The sequence below is a fragment of the Balaenoptera ricei genome, chromosome 1 (genome assembly GCF_028023285.1).
Source record: "Balaenoptera ricei isolate mBalRic1 chromosome 1, mBalRic1.hap2, whole genome shotgun sequence".
Lineage (NCBI taxonomy): Eukaryota > Metazoa > Chordata > Mammalia > Artiodactyla > Balaenopteridae > Balaenoptera > Balaenoptera ricei.
Window position 1 is genome coordinate 101,322,738 of NC_082639.1, and position 20,924 is coordinate 101,343,661.

Consider the following 20,924-nt stretch of genomic DNA (forward strand, 5'->3'; position numbering starts at 1 on the left):
CGAAAATCCTAGGGCCCTAAAGAATTATGCTAAATCTACTCTGCCTGTGCTCTATGAATGGAAAAACAAAGTCTGGATGACAGCACATCTCTTTACAACATGGTCTACTGAATATTTTAAGTCCACTGTTGAAATGTACTGCTCAGAAAAAAGATTCTTTTTAAAATATTACCGCTCATTGACAATGCACCTGGTCACCCAAGAGTTCTAATGGAGATGTATAGTAAGTTTAATGTTGTTTTTATGCCTGCTAACACAACAGCCATTCTACAGCCCATGCCTTTTGACTTTCAAGTCTTATTATTTAAGAAATATATTTTGTAAGGCTATAGCTGCCGCAGCTAGTGATTCCTCTGATGTAACTGGACCAAGTAACTTGAAAATCTTCTGGTAAGGATTCACCATTTTAGATGCCATTAAGAACATTCAGGGACTTCCCTAGCAGTCCAGTGGTTAAAACTCCACGCTTCCACTGCAGGGGGCACAGGTTCGATCCCTACTTGGGGAACAAAGATCCCACATGCTATGCATTGAGGCCAAAAACAAAAAAACAAGAAAACACACACACACCTTAAAAAAAAAGAACATTCGTGATTCATAGGAAGAGGTAAAAATATCAACATTAACAGGAGTTTGGAAGAAGTTGATCCCAACCCTTATAGATGACTTTGAGGGGTTCAAGACTTCAGTGGAGGAAGTAACTGCAGTTGTGGTGGAAATAGCAAGAGAATTAGAATTAGAAGTCAAGCGTGAATGTGACTGAATTGCTGCAATCTCATGATAGAACGTGAATGGATGAGGAGTTGCCTCTTATGGATGAGAAAAGAAAGTGGTTTCTTGAGATGGAATCTACCCCTGGTGAAGATGCTATGAGGGTTGTTGAAATGACAACAAAGGATTTAAAATATTAAATAAACTTAGTTGATAAAACACAGGCAGGGTTTGAAAGACTGATTTCAATTTTGAAAGAAGTTCTACTGTGGGTAAACTGCTATGAAACAGCAGTGCATGCTACAGAGAAATTGTTCATGAAAGGACGAGTCGGTTGATGAGGGAAACTTCATAGTTATTTTAAGAAATTGCCACAGCCATCCCAGTCTTCAGCAGCCACCACCCTGATCAGTCAGCAGCCGGCAACACTGAGGCAAGACCCTCCACCAGCAAAAAGATTATGACTTGCTAAAGGCTCAGATAATGATTACTTTTTTAAGCAATAAAGTATTTTTAACAAGGTATTTTTTTAAAAGACATAATGCCATTGCACACTTAGTAGACTACAGGATAAAATAAACATAACTTTTAATATGCACTGGGAAATAAAAAAATGTATGTGACTTGCTTTATTGTGATATTTGCTTAATTTTGGTGGTCTGGAACCAATCCCGCAGTATCTCTGAGGTATGCCTGTAGTCCATAAACTGATAAAGACATTTCTGCTTTAGACAATATTTTGGGGCATTTATTTATCAGTATTGGAAGGACTTGGTTTGAGAACATTGTTATTTATGATATGAACCCTGACAGCAGCATTGTTGTAAGATACTTCTGTGTGTATTTGCCAGGATATTACCAGTTTTGTTTTAATGTGCTACCTCTAATTTATTCTATATTATTTCTTAAAAGAAATCTTGCTCAGCAAAAAAAAGGAGTACCAAATACTTTTTAATTTTCAGATATTTATTTAATATTATATAAAGCCTAATGCTAAAAGCAGGAATTTTAAAGGAAGGGTGAGTAACAACTTCAAGTTTTCACATTCATTTGGAATTTTCTAAAATCAAATGGAGACTCAAAAGAGAAGTTTGGGAAGAACTAAACAGGATTATTGCTAAAGAGGATGACACTAATTAAACCGATAGCACTTAGAATTCTTTTCATATGGAGAGCTAATTAACCTGTTGTAATACTGATCCTATTGATTTTAGTCTTTACTTTTCAAGGAAAACTTCATTTTGAAAGTGCACTTATTTGGGGGCACCACTTTTGCTTCGTCTGTTCCATTCAGCACTTCTTCTACATGACTGCTGCTATGCTGTCAGAGAGTGGGAGATTTAAGTACTTTTAAAGGAACCTAGAGCCTATTAAATAATACCGGAGACAAATTGCAGAGATATTACTATTTTAATCATCTTCACGTATGTAGAAACCTTTGCCATGACCCCATCACATGAGAAATAAATCTAAGTAAAAGATTTTTCAATATAATCTCAGAAGCTGTCTCAGAAGTTTGTCATGTATATCTTTTGGTACGTTTTAAAACCCATTTTCTTCTTTTTTGGTTCTTTTAAAAGGTGAAAACAGTCTTTACTTTCGAATAGAGAGGATAAAGCTATAAAATATCATGGACTCTAGAGTGACCTTTATTTTCTTTTAATAATTTCCAATTTCTTTAACTGTGATTTCCTGTTTAAGTCTATTCAAAGATGCAGTATTCCTACCTAGGAAATAACAAAAATAGTTTTTTTTCCCATAAGGGATCATCTTAGATTTTGAATAATTTTCCCTCATAATAGCTTATGATTTTTAGTCTTTACTATTAAAAATAAAACACTTTTTCAGTAATCAAAAAACCATTTTCATTAGTCACATAGAACCAAAATTAATGTTTTAATACTTAGCATATCACAGTGCTATGAAAAATGTTTACAAAGGACTTAGAAGATTAAATAAAGTGCTATGAAAGCCATTCTTTTCCTACTCTTTAATTTCCTTCATGAAAAAGTGTATTTTTTCTTCCTAATTCATCTAAATTTAGAACACTGAGATCTAGCGAAACTATTAGAATAATGATTATAGGACTCAGTTATTAAGTCAAGAACTGTGCTGGATTTTAAACACATTAATTAAACTCTCCCAATAACTTGGCTAGGTGTGTTTCATTCTTTCTCTTCTACAAATGAGGAAACTAAGGTTCAGGGAGGTGTAAAAATGACCCATAAATAAGTGGTAAAGGCAGTGTATGAAGTCTAACTCCAAAGCTTGGTACCCTTTCAAGAGCCATAATGATTATTACCAAGATTTAAGTTATTTTAAAGAACTGAGCAATAAGAAATTGTCAAAATTAAATAATTTGGTATGTAGAGATATGAAAAATCAATATTCTTCCAGTTAAAGTGTAAATATAAATGTCTTGTATAAAGTCTGCTAAATTCTTTATTTTTCAAAAACAGTATTATACTTTTATAAAATCATACTGATTTGATAATCATACTTTCAAAAAGTCTACAAAATTTTTGTTTCCTTCAGGTTCTATTTTAGCATCTACTAATGAAGAAGTGAAAATTGGACCAGAGAATGGCCAATACTTATGTCACTGCATCTGATGGGTATTGTCTTGCTGAACCAGTGCAGTACTACGGTGTGTAACAAAAAACTACAGTATAATAGTTAATAAAACTTTTTTTTTTTGGTGGGAATTATGGTTAATCAGAGGTTTTTTAGAAAAGAAATTAACAAATGAACCAAAGACTTTCAATTACTCCCTACCAGAGAATATAATTACTTTCAAAAATCAGAAATACCAAAATGCTGTAAGCCAGAATCAAATGTAAAGAAGAAAAAGCACAGTAGTCTAAAATTGTATTCAATTTTAAAAAATAGAATTAGCATGCAAATTATAAGTTATTTTTAGGGGTTAGCTGAAGCTAGTTCACATGCAATTTAGAAAATGTAGTTCAGAGTAGTTATTCAATGTACTTGAAACTTTAATCTTAATATAAGATTTTTATCAAAGGGAAAGAAATAGAAAACAGAGTGCAAGAGACAATAGGATTTTTCTCCAAAAAGACCAAGATTATAATATGAATTGAATTTTAAATGCAGTTTTCCTTTATATTATACTTTGAACTCTGATTTCAATGCCAATGGAACATCAGCCAGTATTCTGCAGTCTTTTGATACTCAGCCAAGAAGGGCCCTCTTCTTTAAATAAAAGTTACATTGTTTTTACTGATAACTTTTCTTCTTATATCAGGCTGTTACTGGTATTTATTCAACACTTTGCATTGGATTGGATGCTATAAGATTGCAAATAATTTATGTGATTTAATAGAAATTATACTGTTTACCAATCTTGGGGGTAGAATTTTGAGGGTAAGAGTAGGTCTAATCACCTTGTGATTCAGCACCAGGAAAAGTACAAATATTACTAGATACAGACATAGAGCAACTAAGTATTCCTGGGTCTCTTTGGAGCCAATTTTCTGGATTGATTTCAGTAATCCTCCTGAAAACAGAAAGTAAGTTGGTGTTTGGGAGCTTCTGATAATAACAATAAAGATACTCATTAAGTATCATTTTGTATTTTATACATGCTTTTGCATATCACATTTTATTTCATTCTTACAGTCACCCTCCGAGGTAGGTGAGTTTATCACCAGATAATTGAATTGCTAGACAATAAAACAGAAAAGAAACTAGTAATTTAAATCAGGTCTACAAATGGCGAAGGAGAGTGTTAAGATATATTAAATGGGGAGTTTAAAGAATTTTTTTTTTGCTTGAAATAACCAGATAACTGGTATAATTGTATTTTAGTTTGATTTTTTTTGGTGGGGGGGGGTGGGATAATTTATTAATTCATCTCTTTACTGATCTGATTGCACTGAAAACAATTTTATTCACAACAAAGAAAATACAGAAGCTGGGGAAAAGCTTTCATTTCAAACTCTGGGAAATATTCATCTCTACTTAAGGAAATAGACTGCATTGGTATGTAAGCCATTAACAACGCTTTCTCCCAGCTCCTGAGCAACCTCTGCATACTTCTGGGGTGGCAGCATTTATCATACATTGCAATTCAGTTTACTGTCTGCCTCTCATGCCGGACAGCAAGTCCCTGGGATGTAGTGGACATGTTGAACTAACTCTGTTCTTTGAGTGTAAAACTCTTTGAAATTTGAAAAATAACTTGACTCTCACCATTTGTTTTTTTTTGTGTGTGTGTGTGTGTTAAAAAAAACTAGATATTTTGCCAGAACAAATCAATTATCAGCTGTACGACATTGATTTTCAAGAATCACCTTATTGCCAGTATTCTACTGTCCAGTTTCCTCCAGCTGTACAGTCCCAATCTTTACAAAGTCATCTCAACACTTATAGCTTGGATCCACAGTTCAGTGGTGGAGAGTATGGACTTCTTTCCTGTGAATTAAATAAATCCACTTACGTGGTTGCCCACGATGCTGAAGATGGTTACCCTGGAATAAAGAGGTCCAGAATAACTCATTCTTCCATTCGTATTAAGGGACAGGAAGAACTCTGTGTAGTTTGTGGTGATAAAGCATCAGGATATCATTACAATGCACTTACTTGTGAAGGTTGCAAAGGTAAGGATAAAGTTAAAACTTTAATCCTAGTGTTCACTGAAGAGTCATGAAATTTTAAGCATGTAAGAGTACTCTCTTTAAAATGTGAAAAATAAAATCAAGGAGAGCCATTGATATGTTTAAAGGTGATCAATCTGTGGGATCAAAGATGTGAAAATGGAATTTAACGAAGTTTTGATTTGGTTTTCTTTTTAATTTTGATGAAGACTTTTACATTTAAATATAAAATTCAAAATATATATGTGGCAGAAAGTTTCCATGTTCTTAGGTGAATCTGATGTTGGAATAAAAAATGTCTTTTAAAAAGATCTGAATGTTAACTATTACATCTCATATGGCTGGTATAATTCGTGAATTAGGAAGAAATTTCAATTAAATGACTTCTAAGATTCTAAGTCTATTTGTTGGAAATGCTTCTTAAAAAATATTTATTTATTTTATTTTATTTTTAAATTTTTGGCTGTGTGGAGTCGTAGTTGTGGCACGAGGGATCTCCATTGCGGCATGCAGGACTTTTGTTGCGTTGCGCGAGCTGTTCGTTGTGGTGCATGGGCTTCTCTCTAGTTGTGGCGTGCGGGTTTTCTCTCTCTAGTTGTGGTGCTTGGGCTCCAGAGCACGTGGACGCTGTAGTTCGAGGCACGCGGCCTCTCTAGTTGAGGCGGGCGGGCTTAGTTGCCCCGCGGCATGCGGGATCTTAGTTCCCCAACCAGGGATCGAACCCGCGTTCCCTGCATTGGAAGGTGGATTCTTTACCACTGGACCACCAGGGAAGTCCCAGGAATGCTTTTTTGAAAACATGTGGGAGGTCTGCCACTGAAGATCATCATTGATATTGGTATTTTCGAAGAGTAAAATAGTCCTTGATGAAGTTTTGAGGTTTTGAAACACTTCTGCATTTTTTTTTTAAAATAAATTTATTTATTTATTTATTTATTTATTTTTGACTGCGTTGGGTCTTCATTGCTGCGCGCGGGCTACTCTTCATTGTGGTGCGTGGGCTTATTGCGGTGGCTTCACTTTGTTGCGGAGCACGGGCTCTAGGCACGTGGGCTTCAGTAGTTGTGGCACGTGGGCTCAGTAGCTGTGGCTCACGGGCTCTAGAGCGCAGGCTCAGTAGTTGTGGTGCACGGACTTAGTTGCTCCTCGGCATGTGGGATCTTCCCGGACCAGGGCTCGAACCCATGTACCCTGCATTGGCAGGTGGATTCTTAACCACTGCGCCACTAGGGAAGTTCCACTTCTGCATTTTTAAAATTCACAAATGAAATATTGGAGCAGAACCTGGAAATGATTAGATCAGTACAGCACTAGGTAAACGTGTCTAGAAGTTCAAGGTGAAGTCTTATTGTCAGACTCTCACACTCATGCCACACATAGACTAGCCAAACGAAGACTAAGGGAAAGGAGGTACCAGCTTTATGAGTAGAATAGCTGGGCCAGTATTTGCTTACTCTTAAAATGCAGGGCCTTGCTGTTAAAACTAAGTTGAAGAATGAGGCATAGTTCTGAAGCCTAAGCTGAGGTTTCTATTCCCTTTGCTGAATCTAAGTCATGAAACTCCCACTCTCAAGCACGTCTACAGAAAGAGTATGGCAGGCTTCTAATTGGGGTATTGACTAACTTTATCAACTTCACTTGGAATGGAATAAGAGGAAGATAGCAGGGATTATTGCATAGGAATGGGAAATGAAACAGGAAATGGGAAGAGACTGCTATGCATGGATTTAGGAAAATGTAGAATCTCCACACCTCTCCCCAGCATGCACGCACGCACACGCACACACACACACACACACACACACACACACACAACGGCCCATTCAACGTCTTGGACTAAATAAATTAGCAATATGTTCTCATCTGGGGAAGTGCTAAAAAGGAAGAAGGACAGAGGAGTAAGTTTGGAAATTATCTCTTCCTTTATGAGTTGAGGTAGAAATGTGAGGCGAGAAAAAGAGAGGCTTTCCTTAAAGTTTTATTTTACATGAGCACATATTCCTTCTAGGGAACCTTGAGAGATGTGTCACGGAATCGTGATATTCTGTAAAATATAGTTTTAAAATGCTTTTAGATGGTATATTATAACCATAGAAAATAGAGAGTTGTTTTAATGTGTTGGGGTTATTTAGTTTAATTTCCAAATAGATTATTGACAGGAACAACCATGGAATAAGATATATCAAATAGGAGAGGATTAAAACAATTATCCAGATAAATGTATATTAAACCAAACCTTCTTACTGAGGGAAAAAACATTTTATTGAAATAATTTAGTTAACTTGATTACTTTTACTATGAAGGTTAAAAACAAGTAGCTAAGAATACCTAATAGTAAAATTTTTAAAACTCTGCTTTGTTATTAGGGTTTTTTCGACGTAGCATCACCAAAAATGCAGTATATAGTTGCAAGAATGGTGGTCACTGTGAAATGGACATGTACATGCGTAGAAAATGTCAAGAGTGCAGACTAAAAAAGTGTAAGGCAGTAGGAATGTTGGAAGAATGTAAGTGCCATTGTGGTTTTTTTTTTTAGGGGGATTTTAGTTTTTCTTACCTTACTAGGAACTTACGTTCTCCAAGTTATTTTGAACATATGTGAACATAACATATTTGTCTGGATTTAAGCTATTTCTCCAGCAACTGCTAAATTAGGATAGCCAGTTACCAATCCGGGTAATTATTTCCATAAAATCTGTTCTACACTATATTGCTCTAACTTTGGTAATAATCATATTTTCTTCTTAACTGGAAATCCTTGTATTTTTATATTACTTAACCTAAAGTTATACGATTCATCTACAAAAAGCAGAATTTTAAATTAGTGGTTTCCCTTCAATGTACCAATTAACATTCTGTTGCTTCCAAGATATAATTAATGTGGAAATTTCTCTAACATAAAAAGGTCTAAATTTATAATTTGGAGATGCAAAATTAATTTTTAATTTATGTCTAGGATGACTGTGTAGTTTTAAGTAGACAGGTAGTTGTGGAAGGAAAAGAAGTAAGTAATGTAGCAAATTTAACTGCTGTTGTACATGCTTACCAAAAAAGAAAGGTTCTTTGTGAAAAGGCAAGTTCATGATCACACATGTGTACAATGTAAGACAATTTTCATCAAATCCTATAATGTTATTTGTGGTACCCAAAATATTTTATGTGAATTTTGTAATATCACAGGTTTGCTCACAGAAATCCAGTGCAGATCAAAGAGACTTCGAAAGAACTTTAAGCAGAAGAATAATTTTTACTCTAACATCAAAGTGGAAGAGGAAGGGGTAAACAACAAGCTTGTGTCACCTACCACTAGATCTGGAAAAGTGGCAAGACTCTCCTTAAAAAATTTCTTGTTTCTTTAATGCTGATGTCTTGTTTAATAGGTATGCATTATAGTTTTCCCTCTGTATTTTCTTACAGATTCAGGAGAGCATGGAACTAACTCAAGAGGAACATCAGCTCATTAACAACATCGTGGCCGCTCATCAAAAATATGCAATTCCATTAGAAGAAACAGAAAAATTTGTATGTGTTCATTACTGGCAAGAAATAATTTGTAATTCATTATGTTAGAAAATAACAGCCTAATCAGAAAAGTTTAAAATTTAAACAGTTATTTGAAAGAAAAAACTTATTAATCTTATTTCTTTTTGTTGGTTAGCTGCAGGGATATGCAAATCCTGAACTGATCTTCTTGCGACTCTCAGAGACAGTTGTCCTACATATACAGAGGTTAATGGATTTCACCAAGAGACTCCCAGGTAATCACTTTATCTTTGGAAAAAATTAAAGTAATTTAATACGTAATATTTAAAAAGTTCCTTGTTTTAAAGGAAGGTGGCATTTTAAGAAAACAAAACCCTCTATTTTTCTACCAAAACTGCTTCTAAATTTAAAAACATGTTTACTTTGTTTGCTTTAATCAATCAGTTGGATGAAAATATAAATATTTTAAAATATTATTCAAGTGACTTCAAAGACTTCGAGTTAAGACAAACTATGATTGGTTGTATGTTTTATTTTATTTTTATTTTGGGAAATAAATTGTTTTTGTTTTTTAGCTAAAACATGAAACAAAATTCCCTGTACCATACCAAAAAAAAAAAAAAAAAAAAAAAAAAAGGTGAAGCCACTGTTGGCCAAAACTTAGCTATCTAGTTACGTGCACAGATAACTCTCTGTGAAAATAAATTCTTCAAGGCTCTATGTATAATTTGCTCTTGCCATAGGAAATTATTATTATCTGGTTCTGATGAAAGTGCCCCAAAATATTACCATGTGGAATCGTAATTATTCTAAGGGAACAGTTAGGATTCATATCATAAGTAAATAATATAAAAATGTTAAATCCTATACCTGAAAATTATCTTTTCATTATTTATTTCAAACAATTATGTGATCTTTTCATAAAGGATTTGAAAATTTGACCAATGAGGATCAGACTGCATTACAGAAGGGATCAAAAACTGAAGTGATGTTCCTTCATGTGGCCCAAATTTACAGTCAAAAAGAATGTCTTTCATCAACTTCTGAAAGTGAAAAAGGTCAACTAACTCAATCTTAATGTTAATAGTTACTATTAAATTTAGCAACAGATTATATAACATTGAGCTATTTTTTATTATATTTTTATTGTACTAGTTAGTGTACAAATAAGTACTTCATAATAGTGGTTTATAGTTTTCCAATTCATTGTTCTAGCTTTTGTTTTTCTTTTAAAGAAAGCCATTCTTCTTATATAGCATCATAGAAAACACATTTTTGGAGGGTCTTCTATATAATGTTTATATAAAGCGCGAACTATTATTCTAGATTCATGTTTCAGTAATAAAAATTATAAAGATACCATTTGTTGGGAATGTTTCCTGTTTAACAGAGATTAGAGAGATTGACTCTACTATCCGAATAAAGATTTAAAAAAATCAGACTTTATATTTTTTCCCTTAACTAGCTACTATGAAAATATCAGATCATTCAGATCATTCACTGAATTGTCATGATCAAAGTGGTGATAGAAGTGCTATTTATCCTATGGAAACATTTTGCAATGAAGATTGTCCTTCTGCTATGCTGACTGGTAATATTACATATAATACAAAATATTGTATTGGATGGAAAAAATTTGTCAGACATGTTTCATTTTCTTATACTGCTTTGAGAAAATATGATAATGGCAATATGAGTCTGCACTGTGTTCTGATGAAAATACATTTGATATTAATCTTTTTAGGTATTGCTGAAGAATTTATTACCACACTGTATTACTTCTGTAGAAGAATGAGTGAGCTTAGTATTACTAATACTGAATATGCTCTGCTTGCAGCCACAACAGTGTTTTTTTCAGGTAAAAAACTATTTAGCAGTAAAAATTTGGATTAAGTTTGGCAATGAAATCATGAAGATTGTGGTTATTTTATTACTCATTGATTCCAAATGTACCAATTTTCATCAAAATAGCCTTCTCTATAAGCGCATTCCCTTCAGCTTACAAACATGCTGTAATTTCTTGCATCATAAAACAATGCCTTTTTTTTAAAACATCTTTATTGGAGTATAATTGCTTTACAATGGTGTGTTAGTTTCTGCTTTATAACAAAGTGAATCAGCTATACATATACATATATTCCCATATCTCCTCCCTCTTGCGTCTCCCTCCCACCCTCCCTCTCCCACTGTTCTAGATGGTCACAAAGCACCGAGCTGATCTCCCTGTGCTATGTGGCTGCTTCCCACTAGCTATCTATTTTACATTTGGTAGTGTATATATGTCCATGCCACTCTCTCACTTAGTCCCAGCTTACCCTTCCCCCTCCCTGTGTCATCAAGTCTGTTCTCTACGTCTGTGTCTTTATTCCTGTCCTGCCCCTAGGTTCTTCAGAACCATTTATTTTTTTAGTTTCCATATATATGTGTTAGCATACAGTATTTGTTTTTCTCTTTCTGACTTACTTCACTCTGTATGACAGACTCTAGGTCCATCCACCTCACTACAAATAACTCAATTTCGTTTCTTTTTATGGCTGAGTAATATTCCATTGTATATATGTGCCACAACTTCTTTATCCATTCATCTGTTGATGGACATTTAGGTTGCTTCCATGCCCTGGCTATTGTAAATATTGCTGCAGTGAACATTGTGGTACATGACTCTTTTTGAATTATGGTTTTCTCAGAGTATATGCCTGGTAGTGGGATTGCTGGGTCATACGGTAGTTCTATTTTTAGTTTTTTAAGGAACCTCCATACTGTGCTCCATAGTGGCTGTATCAATTTACATTCCCACCAACAGTGCAAGAGGGTTCCCTTTTCTCCACACCCTCTCCAGCATTTGTTGTTTGTAGATTTTTGATGATGGCCATTCTGATTAGTGTGAGGTTATACCTCATTGTAGTTTTGATTTGCATTTCTCTAATGATTAGTGATGTTGAGCATCCTTTCATATGTTTGTTGGCAATCTGTATATCTTCTTTGGAGAAATATCTATTTAGGTCTTCTACCCATTTTTGGATTGGGTTGTTTGTTTTTTTGATATTGAGCTGCATAAGCTGCTTGTATATTTTGGAGATTAATCCTTTGTCAGTTGCTTCGTTTGCAAATATTTTCTGCCATTCTGAGGGTTGTCTTTTCATCGTGTTTATGGTTTCCTTTGCTGTGCAAAAGCTTTGAAGTTTCATTAGGTCCCATTTATTTATTTTTGTTTTTATTTCCATTTCTCTAGGAGGTGGGTCAAAAAGGATCTTGCTGTGATTTATGTCATAGAGTGTTCTGCCTATGTTTTCCTCTTAAGAGTTTTATAGTGTCTGCCCTTACCTCAAATCCCCTTTCAGCTATTCTCCTATTTCTCTGTTCTACATTACAGCAAAAAAAAAAAAAAAAAAAAAAAAAAATTTAAGAGTTGTCTATACTCCTGCCTCCATTTCTCTCTTCTCATTTACTTCTGAACCCAGTACAGTCAGATTTTGTCCCCTCCTTTCCCTTCCACCATAACTTACCAAAATCTTCAGTAATTTGGCATGGCAGATTCCAGTGGTCAATTCTTAGTCTTCATCTTACTTGACACGTCAGCTACATTTGACAGAGCAGATCACTCCCTCTTTCTTAGAACACTTAACATTTGGCTTCAGTTGATCACTCCCTCCTTCTTGACATGATTTTTTTACACTTGATTTCCAGGACATTACACTCTCTTGGTTTTCCTACTCAGTTGCTGCTCTTTCTGTCTCCTTTGTTAATTCCCCCTCATCTCCCACACTGATAAATGTTAAAATGTCCCAGGCCTCAGTTCTCTTTTTTCCTATGTGCACTTCCTTTGAAATTTCATCCTATCTCATGGCTTTAAATGCCATCTAGAGGCTGACAACTCCCAAATTATATACCAACCTGGACTGCTACCCTAAGCTCCATTAAATAGCCTACTCAAGATTTCAATCTGGATGTTTACTAGGCATATAAAATTTAACATGTCTGAATGTGAACTCCTGATTGCCCCTTGATTCTCCTATATTCTTCCTCCGTCTCTACTAAATGGCATCTCCATCCTTCAAGTTGTATAAGCCAAAATTCTTGAAGTCATCCTTCACTTCTTTTTCTCTTATACCCATTATCAAATATGCAACAAGTTTTGTTGGCTATAGCCTCAAAATAGATCCAGAACTCACCCACTTCTTACTGTCCCTGTCCCTGCCATCCTAATAAAACTACTAACTCACTATCCTGTTTCTGCCCTTGCCTCCCTAGGGTCTATTCTTTATAGAGTAGCCAGAGTGATTCTTTGACAACATAAACCAGATTATGTCATTCCTCTGCTCATAACCCTTTAATGGCTTTCTATTTTACACAGTTTAAAGCCAAAGTTCTTTCTATCAGTGTCTATTACTATTCCTTTTGCTAACACCACCACAGCCACACTGCTTTCGATGCATATGTTCCCTGTAAATTTCAAACAGGCTCCTTCCACAGCTTCTACTGTACTTGACAAATCTTCTGCTTGGAAAGCTCTTTCCTGGATAGTTTCATGGCTCCCTCTTCACCATCCTGGATCTCTGCTAAATGTCATCTTATCTCTGATTACCCTTTTAAAAATAGCTACTGCCCCCCCCCATTCTTATCCTGTACTCTCACTTATTGTGGTCATATATTTTTATTTAAAAAATGTGTATATGTCTCTTTCCTCCCCTACTCCTCCCAGACCCAAAATATAAGCTCAATGAGGGCAGGAAGCTTAGTCTCTGTTCACTGCTGTATCTCCAGCACAATGACTGGATGAGTGAATGCTGTCTAATCATTAAGAAATACTCTTCATAGAGTATTATGAAGATTAAATAAAACATTGCATAGAAGCAAGTTACCTGGCATAAAATCTGGCATATATTAAAAGTTCAGTAAATATTTGCTATTTTTATTATTTAAAACTGTATTGTTTTAAATTAATTCATTATCTTCTACCATTTTCCAATATTCATTAAGATATATGTGATAATGTTTTTCAGATCGTCCGTGCGTTAAAAATAAGCAACATGTGGAAAATTTACAAGAACCAGTTTTACAAATTTTGTACAAATATTCAAAAATTTATCATCCAGAAGACCTACAGCATTTTGCTCGTCTCATAGGGAGGCTCACTGAACTGAGAACACTGAATCACAACTACTTAGAAATACTTAGCATTTGGAAAACAAAGGACTCCAAATTGGCTAGTTTACTCTCTGAGAAATGGAATTTGTATTCACTTTGCTGAAATTTTAGAATGTTGTGGTTTGTCTTAAACTTCCTAAATCTAGATTGTTTACGCTATGATCACAGGATACTGATTTGAAAAACATGAACAGAATTGCTGTTACGAATATATCGCCATAAAATGGACATCATCAAGGGCTCATCAAATTTTGTGGAATATAGGACCACCACTAGAGGGACATCTAGTATTCTTTTCAAGATTCGTCCCCAAAGAAGCAATGGTTATTGTTACTGCATGGTTTGTTCAGAAGGGAGTAGTACTAAATAGAGTTCTTACCTGAAGGAACTCTCCTTATTTTCATTTAGTAGAAAATTGAATGAAAATATATAGATTATTTGAAGACATAAAAGAGATTATTTAGTGGAAACAGTTGTAATCAGAATAAAAGCAGTTGTGAACCTCTTTAAGGCTAGATTGGTGGATAAGGAACTAACATTTTAAACTTATTTCTGTTATAGCATTTTATAAATTATTAAAGAGGAACAAAGCTTCGTTCAACTCTTACTTTTTCTTAATGTCTTTTTTTTAAGATTTTTTTTTTTGATGTGGACCATTTTTAAAGTCTTTATTGAGTTTGTTACAATATTGCTTCTGTTTTATGTTTTTTTTGGTTTTTTGGCCCCGAGGCATGTGGGATCTTGGCTCCCCGACCGGTGATCAAACCCACACCCCCTGCATTGGAAGGTGAAGTCTTAACCACTGGACCGCTTGTGAAGTCCCTTAATGTCTTTAAAAAAGAGATCTTTTATAAGCCCCAATTAAAAATTTTGTCATGGCAAGATGATACTGAAAAAATTAAAATGACAAAATATGTTAACATATATTGGGAAATTCAGCACAATTTAATGCTCATTCTGGTAGACAATATTTTGACATTTTTGCCAACACCTTTTGCAGAAAAAATAAAGTTCTTTTTTTTTTAAATTGTTGACATATCTGTCCTCCTTACTGGTCTATGAGCTCCTTGAAGGCTGAGAAAGAACTTGATCATTTTATCACCAGTGCCATGCACCGTCCTTAACCAACTAAGAGCTCAGCAAATACTCTGTGAACAAGTGAGTGAGTGACCAAATAAATAATTATATTTGTAAGCCTGAGTTGAACTGCCTGGCCAGCATCATTCTCCATATCATCGAAACTTTGATGTCATGTCAGGAACTCTGAGATGCTGTGGTTGGTGAAGCAAGCAAAAGCGGATTGGGTCATCTTGAAACTCCAGCCAAAACAGTTGGGGAAAGTTTTGATCTTAAGTGTAAGGCATCTCAGTTTTTATTCTTTTTCTGAAATGACACCCTCTTTGTAGTTCATGCATTTCCTACAAAAATATTTAAATAAACTTTTTTTTACTGAAGAATAGCATGCATACATAAGTGGACAGCATGATGAATTTTAACACAGCCAGGAAATCAGCACTCAGGCTGTAATAGACATCACTGATGCTCTGCATTGTGTCCCTTTAGTCCATCTACTTTCACCTGCACGTGCGGAAGACAGTGCCTTGCACACTGACTGTTTCTCTTGCACATGGAAACTTGTCACGAGAGGGCAGGCCTCAAACCCTCCTGGGCATGGGAGTCTGGTCATAAACGGCTCAGCCTCCCCATCTTCCAGAGGGACAATCTTGAGGCGTGTTCCATGTGGGTTCTCATACAGTGATTAGGTATTTCATGTACTTAGCTCAAGAAATTTCCCACATAAATTTTTGCTAAAAACATTGTGTTAAGTTTTGTGTACAAACACACAAAAATTTTGTTCTACATAAGCATCACACAAAACCATTTTACTGAGAGGTAAATATGGCTTATGAATTTTGGAAGAAAAATCTTTTGCAGAAAAAATAAAGTTCTTAAAACCTGAAACCTTACCACAAATATTTTAATCCTTGTAAGAATAAGATTAACGTTAAAAATTTTTCATGTGAAATACATGAAAGTGAGAAATTCTATGGAAGCACAATTATTTTGAAAGACTGGATCTGATTAAATAAAATACTGTGATTTTAAGTTAATTTAATACTAGGAATAGCATTTTGTTTTCAATACAGAAAAAAGACCATAGTTGAATATTTCACTGTTGTAAAACTTAAAAGAATTGGAATATTGAATTTATACCCTCAACTTATAAAATATATTAATTAAATGTATCAATTATTCCCCCCAGGGGTTATCTTGTGCATTTATTCTTGGTATCATCTCTTGAAGGGAGTATTTTATCTTTTTTTAGGGTATCTAGACTGTTTCATGTAAAATGAAAGCCTTACACTGGATCATCCTTTCTAGCTCAAAATGTAATTTTATCAGAAACTGTTCCGTCTGATAGGTTAAATTTATACAAAACAAAATGAGTCACTTAAAAGTATTACTAAAGTCCTTTGGAAAAGCATCAATTATATTGTAGTACATGGAGAAAGTTAGAAAACAAAGTCAATATGTTGAAAACAGAACTCATTGTCTTATTGCTCAAACCTAGGTACCTAGCACCCACAATATTTATTGTGTCTAGTAGCTCAAGTCTGAAACCAGGGGGTCATCTTAGACTTCTCTCTTTTGCTGCTCACTTTAAAAAAGCCATCAAATCCTATTAATTCTTCTTCCTAAATATCTTTTCCATTTGACACATTTTCTTCATCTTCACTGGCACTGTCATAGCTCAGGTCTCATACCTTACTCACCCAGGCTATTAAAACTGTCTCCCTAACTCCAGTCTCATAAACCTAAACCATTTTTCATACTACAAATTTTCTTCTGAACTTGATCATGCGTTCTTTTCCGCTCAAACTTCCTCAAGATTCCCATCCATAAAGGCTAAAATCCAAAAGCCTTCGAGATGCCTTCACATCTGCTAAGTCTCCAGTCTCATCATTTTCCCATTTGCGTCCTCACACACCTACACCGCATTGCCTGGACTCACTCACTCTTGGACTCATCTCTCTCACGACTCCAGCGCCTTTGCCTACCGTCCCTCAGCCGGGAACACCCCTCCCCGCATTCACCACCTAGCCAACGCTCTATTCACCCTTCTGTTTTCTACGGAAGCAGTAACAAAAGTGTACCACATCCGTGAAGCTCTCTCCTGACTCCCAAGCCACTGTAAAGGCCACTGTCCCTTTCTAAGGGTCCCAGCAACCCTTAGAAAATTACTACCATTAAATGATTACAGGGGGTTATAATTATGTTTGCACTTGTTTCTTCCCTAAGGCTGTGAGCTCTTCTTAGAGGACAGAAATAGATTTTTCACTCTCAGCTCCATCCTATCACAGCACCTGATAGTTTTCCTCACATTCTCTAACAATAGGAGAAGCTTAAACAGGGCCAATTCTAAGGAGAAACAGTATCCAGAGAAGAATTGCTACTAAGGTAAAGGGAAATCTCGCGAGATGTAGGTCTTGCGCCCCCGGCCAACGGAGGCCGCCGACCGTTATTTAGCCGTTACACCGCCAACCGCCCGGCACCTCCCTGCTGGCCGCTCGGCTGGAGCGATTTCCCGCTTTTTCCGAGGTTCGGAGGCAGAAGTTCATGTTGGTTCTTTCTGCTGCCCTAATAGACAGCAGGTGGCGGTTCGCGTGACCACCGAGCCCGCGGTTTCCCGCTAGTTTTTTAAAGGTAAGGGGGGCAGGTGTGCCGAGTTCCCTCCCTGAGAATCTAACCCAGAGCTGGGCGACGTTTTGTTACTGGCCCTCCCTCACGCAGGCAGCCCCCGGCGCCTTCTCCGTAGTCGTCTAAGCACCTCAACTAGTTCTTCCCGGCGAGGTGATGCAATTTAACAGGGCTGGTGGAGGTAACGGGCTTCTTCTCAGGCTGTCCAGGCGATGATGCCTAGTTCGAGTTTCTCGATTATCCATCGACGTCACCAGCGTGGCCATTGGTGGTGGGGGGATGGTGGGGCAAATAGGGGATGTTTCTGCTTTGAACACCCCGGCAGTAAGGGACACCGTAGGCTTCTATGGTAACAAACGTTTCACGCATTCCTTTATATACCCATTTACTATAGAATAAGTAGTGCATTAATGAAACAATGTAACACACTTTCTCCCCCATCTTGAGCAATAGATAATTACGACTGGAAGAGAAAATGGAAAAGCAGAAGCCCTTTAAATTGTTTGTACCACCGAGATTAAGTAGCAGTCAAGTATCTGCAGTGAAACCTCAGACTTTGGGAGGAGATTCTAATTTCTTCAAGGTAAATTTGCATTTACTCATTAGGTAAATGAGGCAAAGTGAACTTTCTTACTGGTGATATCTTATAATTTTTTTCAGTAAATATGGTCTGACTTACCCAAGAATTTTGAATAGCATTGCTTTGAATGAATAATGAGCACACTTAATGAGTTTAGGCATCATTCATTTAAAGAAATAATCACTGGTGCTTTGGAATTCTGCGTACATAATGGGACCTGCTTACTTTAATCCTCTTTCTTTAAATGATTTAAGGCAACTTATGAACATATACAATGAAATAGTAAAATATAAATTAGAAGAATATTAGGATCAAGGAAAATTAAGAAAATTTGGACAAATATGTTGACATACTGGTAAAAATCAGTGTTTGAGGTTAAAATTTGACTCTGAGCTTCCGGGTTGACAGGATAAAAGGGAAATTCGTACGTGTAGTAGGTTCTTATTGGAAAGGAGGAATAGAGCTTTTTTTAGTAATTTATTTAAATTTCTCATGTGGGGACTTTCCTGGCGGTCCAGTGGTTAAGACTCCGCACTTTCACTACAGGGGGCATGCGTTCAGTCCCTGGTCAGGGAACTAAGAACCCGCATTATGCACAGCGCGGCAAAAAAAAAAAAAAAAAAAAAAAAAAAATTACATTAAAAAAAATAAATTTCTTATGTGGAACTTTATGTTGGAAATAGGATGAAGCAATGAATATTTTGATTTTCTATGTTGTAGAAAAATTCTTATGTCTCTATAGCCAAAGAGTATAACATTAAAATGCTATTCAGTGAAGAAAATTCTCAGTTCTACCAGGGGAAAGATCATAATGAAACTGAAGAAAACTAATATTCTAAGCTACTAATTAAGATCACTAAAATTATTCCTGAGTACTTACAAAGCATGTATCATGTAATTTTAGTTTAGCTTTCTCTTATAAGTGAAAATTAAAAATTTTTGCTTTGTTTACAGAGCAAAATCATTTGATATTTTTAACACTATACATTAAAGGATTTACAATTATAGTCACTTTTTTAAGCAGATGTATACTGTATATGTAATTACATATTACACTGCTAGTTATTAGAGTGGTATGGGACAGTGTGTTTAAGAACTTCTTTGTGTTTCTAGGGTTTCAACAAGTATGTTGAAGATGATTTTGGTTTTCCATTTGCAATGACTAATCTCTCCAAAAATGGGAAAAACATTGATTCAGGTAGGAGACTAGAAAAACAATGTATCACCTTACATAGAAACATTTTTAAAATACACATTGCTAGATATCAAATAAGAGTATTATATTAATAACCTTGACATTAAAGCTAGATATGATACTTAATATATAAAACAGGATGTTGGCATATTTAATTCCAGTTGTCTTTTGTCTTGCAGATCCTGCTTTACAAAAAGTTGACTTTTTGCCCATGCTTGAACAGGTCAGTTAAGTATAGTGTATATAGATATAACCTGTTTAGTTAGATATTGAATTGCTTGCTTGAAAAAGAAAAAAAAAATCTTTAGTTGTTGGATTACTAGTCTTCAGTATTTAATTGCTGCTATTTGGAAACTATCATCAGAAATATTTTCTCATAGGAAAAATTTATTCATTTTTTAGGTTGATAATTCTGACAGTTGTCATTACCAAGAGGGACTAAAAGACACTGATTTTGAGGTCAGAAGATTTCCCGTCCATATTAAATTTCTTGTAATTGGAGTATCATTTATTATTACTTGTATTTATCTTTCTTTTGAAGCTTCAAAAGGATTAATATTTAGTTAAGGTGTTAAGTTATATTCTTTAAAACCTTTTCGCCACTTTGCTTTTCTTTTGAATTTGCTGAAACACTAGGCCTCTGTATTTTCCTGAGTTATAAAAGCATGAATTCTTAAGGGGCAATTTAACTTTAAACCATAAAAATCAAGAATGGAAAAGGGGAGATGAATGCAATGTGTGAAAAGGTTGAGAATTAAGCCAATATTTTACAAACAATTCTTGAATTAATAGGTATGATTGTTTGGCTGGTTTACTGTCTAAGGAATTTGTAGGATATACTGTACTTTTGATTTTAGTTATAAAAATCATTCTTATGGCACATAGATGTCTTTAAAACAAAGAGAAATTCCATGGCCTGGTAAAGTGCTATCTGTTTGTTGCTGGGATTATGGTATCACCAATTTAGAAATACGGAATTTATTTATATATTTTGATAACAGAGCTATCAGCAAGGAGAAAATAGCGTGATTTAAAAAAAAAAAGAAAACCTCTGACATTTACCTTATAATGTGGAAAGGGATGACGCAGGAAATCCAAATAAAATCCAAATAAAACCTCAGGCTAAATGAAAGAGCTTGTGTTCACTATTATTTTTCTTGTCATTGTACCTTAAACTTCATATCCTTTGGTTAATCCTTAAGCTGTTTGTATAACCAAAATATTTCAAGACCATTCCTAAAATTGACACATTTCATGTAGATTGATTTATTTTAGCTTTTAACCAGCCAGATTCTCTCATTGACTTAAAGATTTCTAACTTCTGGCTTAGGCACATTTTGAAGTTATTTGATATTATTCATCAAGGAATAACTTAGGTGACCAGTAACCTTAGTGAAGTAGCTAATATTGCCTTAGTAGTTAGAAAAAAGTTAATATAGCTTTCAGCATGGTATTAGGGCATAAATTGAGGAGAGATTTGGTCTCAACTATTAAG

At 35.1% G+C, this 20,924-nt stretch overlaps 2 protein-coding genes across 2 annotated transcripts in view; both read left to right on the forward strand.

Annotated features, from left to right (window-relative positions):
* The first annotated feature begins 3,294 nt into the window (after positions 1-3,294).
* LOC132363290 (bile acid receptor-like) lies at positions 3,295-17,650 on the forward strand. The gene is made up of 11 exons (XM_059919063.1): positions 3,295-3,358; positions 4,965-5,327; positions 7,691-7,831; positions 8,505-8,647; positions 8,742-8,846; positions 8,983-9,082; positions 9,734-9,865; positions 10,273-10,398; positions 10,552-10,665; positions 14,150-14,295; positions 17,441-17,650. The coding sequence occupies exons 1-11, from the start codon at positions 3,295-3,297 to the stop codon at positions 17,648-17,650; spliced, it is 1,644 nt and encodes a 547-aa protein (XP_059775046.1).
* A 479-nt stretch (positions 17,651-18,129) lies between these two features.
* SYCP1 (synaptonemal complex protein 1) overlaps positions 18,130-20,924 on the forward strand; it is a 168,643-nt gene continuing 165,848 nt past the window's right edge. Inside the window, exons 1-4 of the mRNA XM_059919118.1 lie at positions 18,130-18,237; positions 19,348-19,432; positions 19,609-19,652; positions 19,832-19,888. Of these exons, the coding sequence (XP_059775101.1) occupies positions 18,130-18,237; positions 19,348-19,432; positions 19,609-19,652; positions 19,832-19,888 (294 nt within the window). The remainder of the gene's footprint in view (positions 18,238-19,347; positions 19,433-19,608; positions 19,653-19,831; positions 19,889-20,924) is intronic.

Coding starts and splice junctions, on each gene's coding strand:
- LOC132363290 (XM_059919063.1), top strand. CDS start 3,295: ATGGCCAATACTTATGTCACTGCATCTGATGGGTATTGTCTTGCTGAA. Junction 3,359..4,964: donor TGAACCAGTGCAGTACTACG/GTGTGTAACAAA, acceptor AAAAAAAACTAG/ATATTTTGCCAGAACAAATC. Junction 9,866..10,272: donor AACTTCTGAAAGTGAAAAAG/GTCAACTAACTC, acceptor TCCCTTAACTAG/CTACTATGAAAATATCAGAT.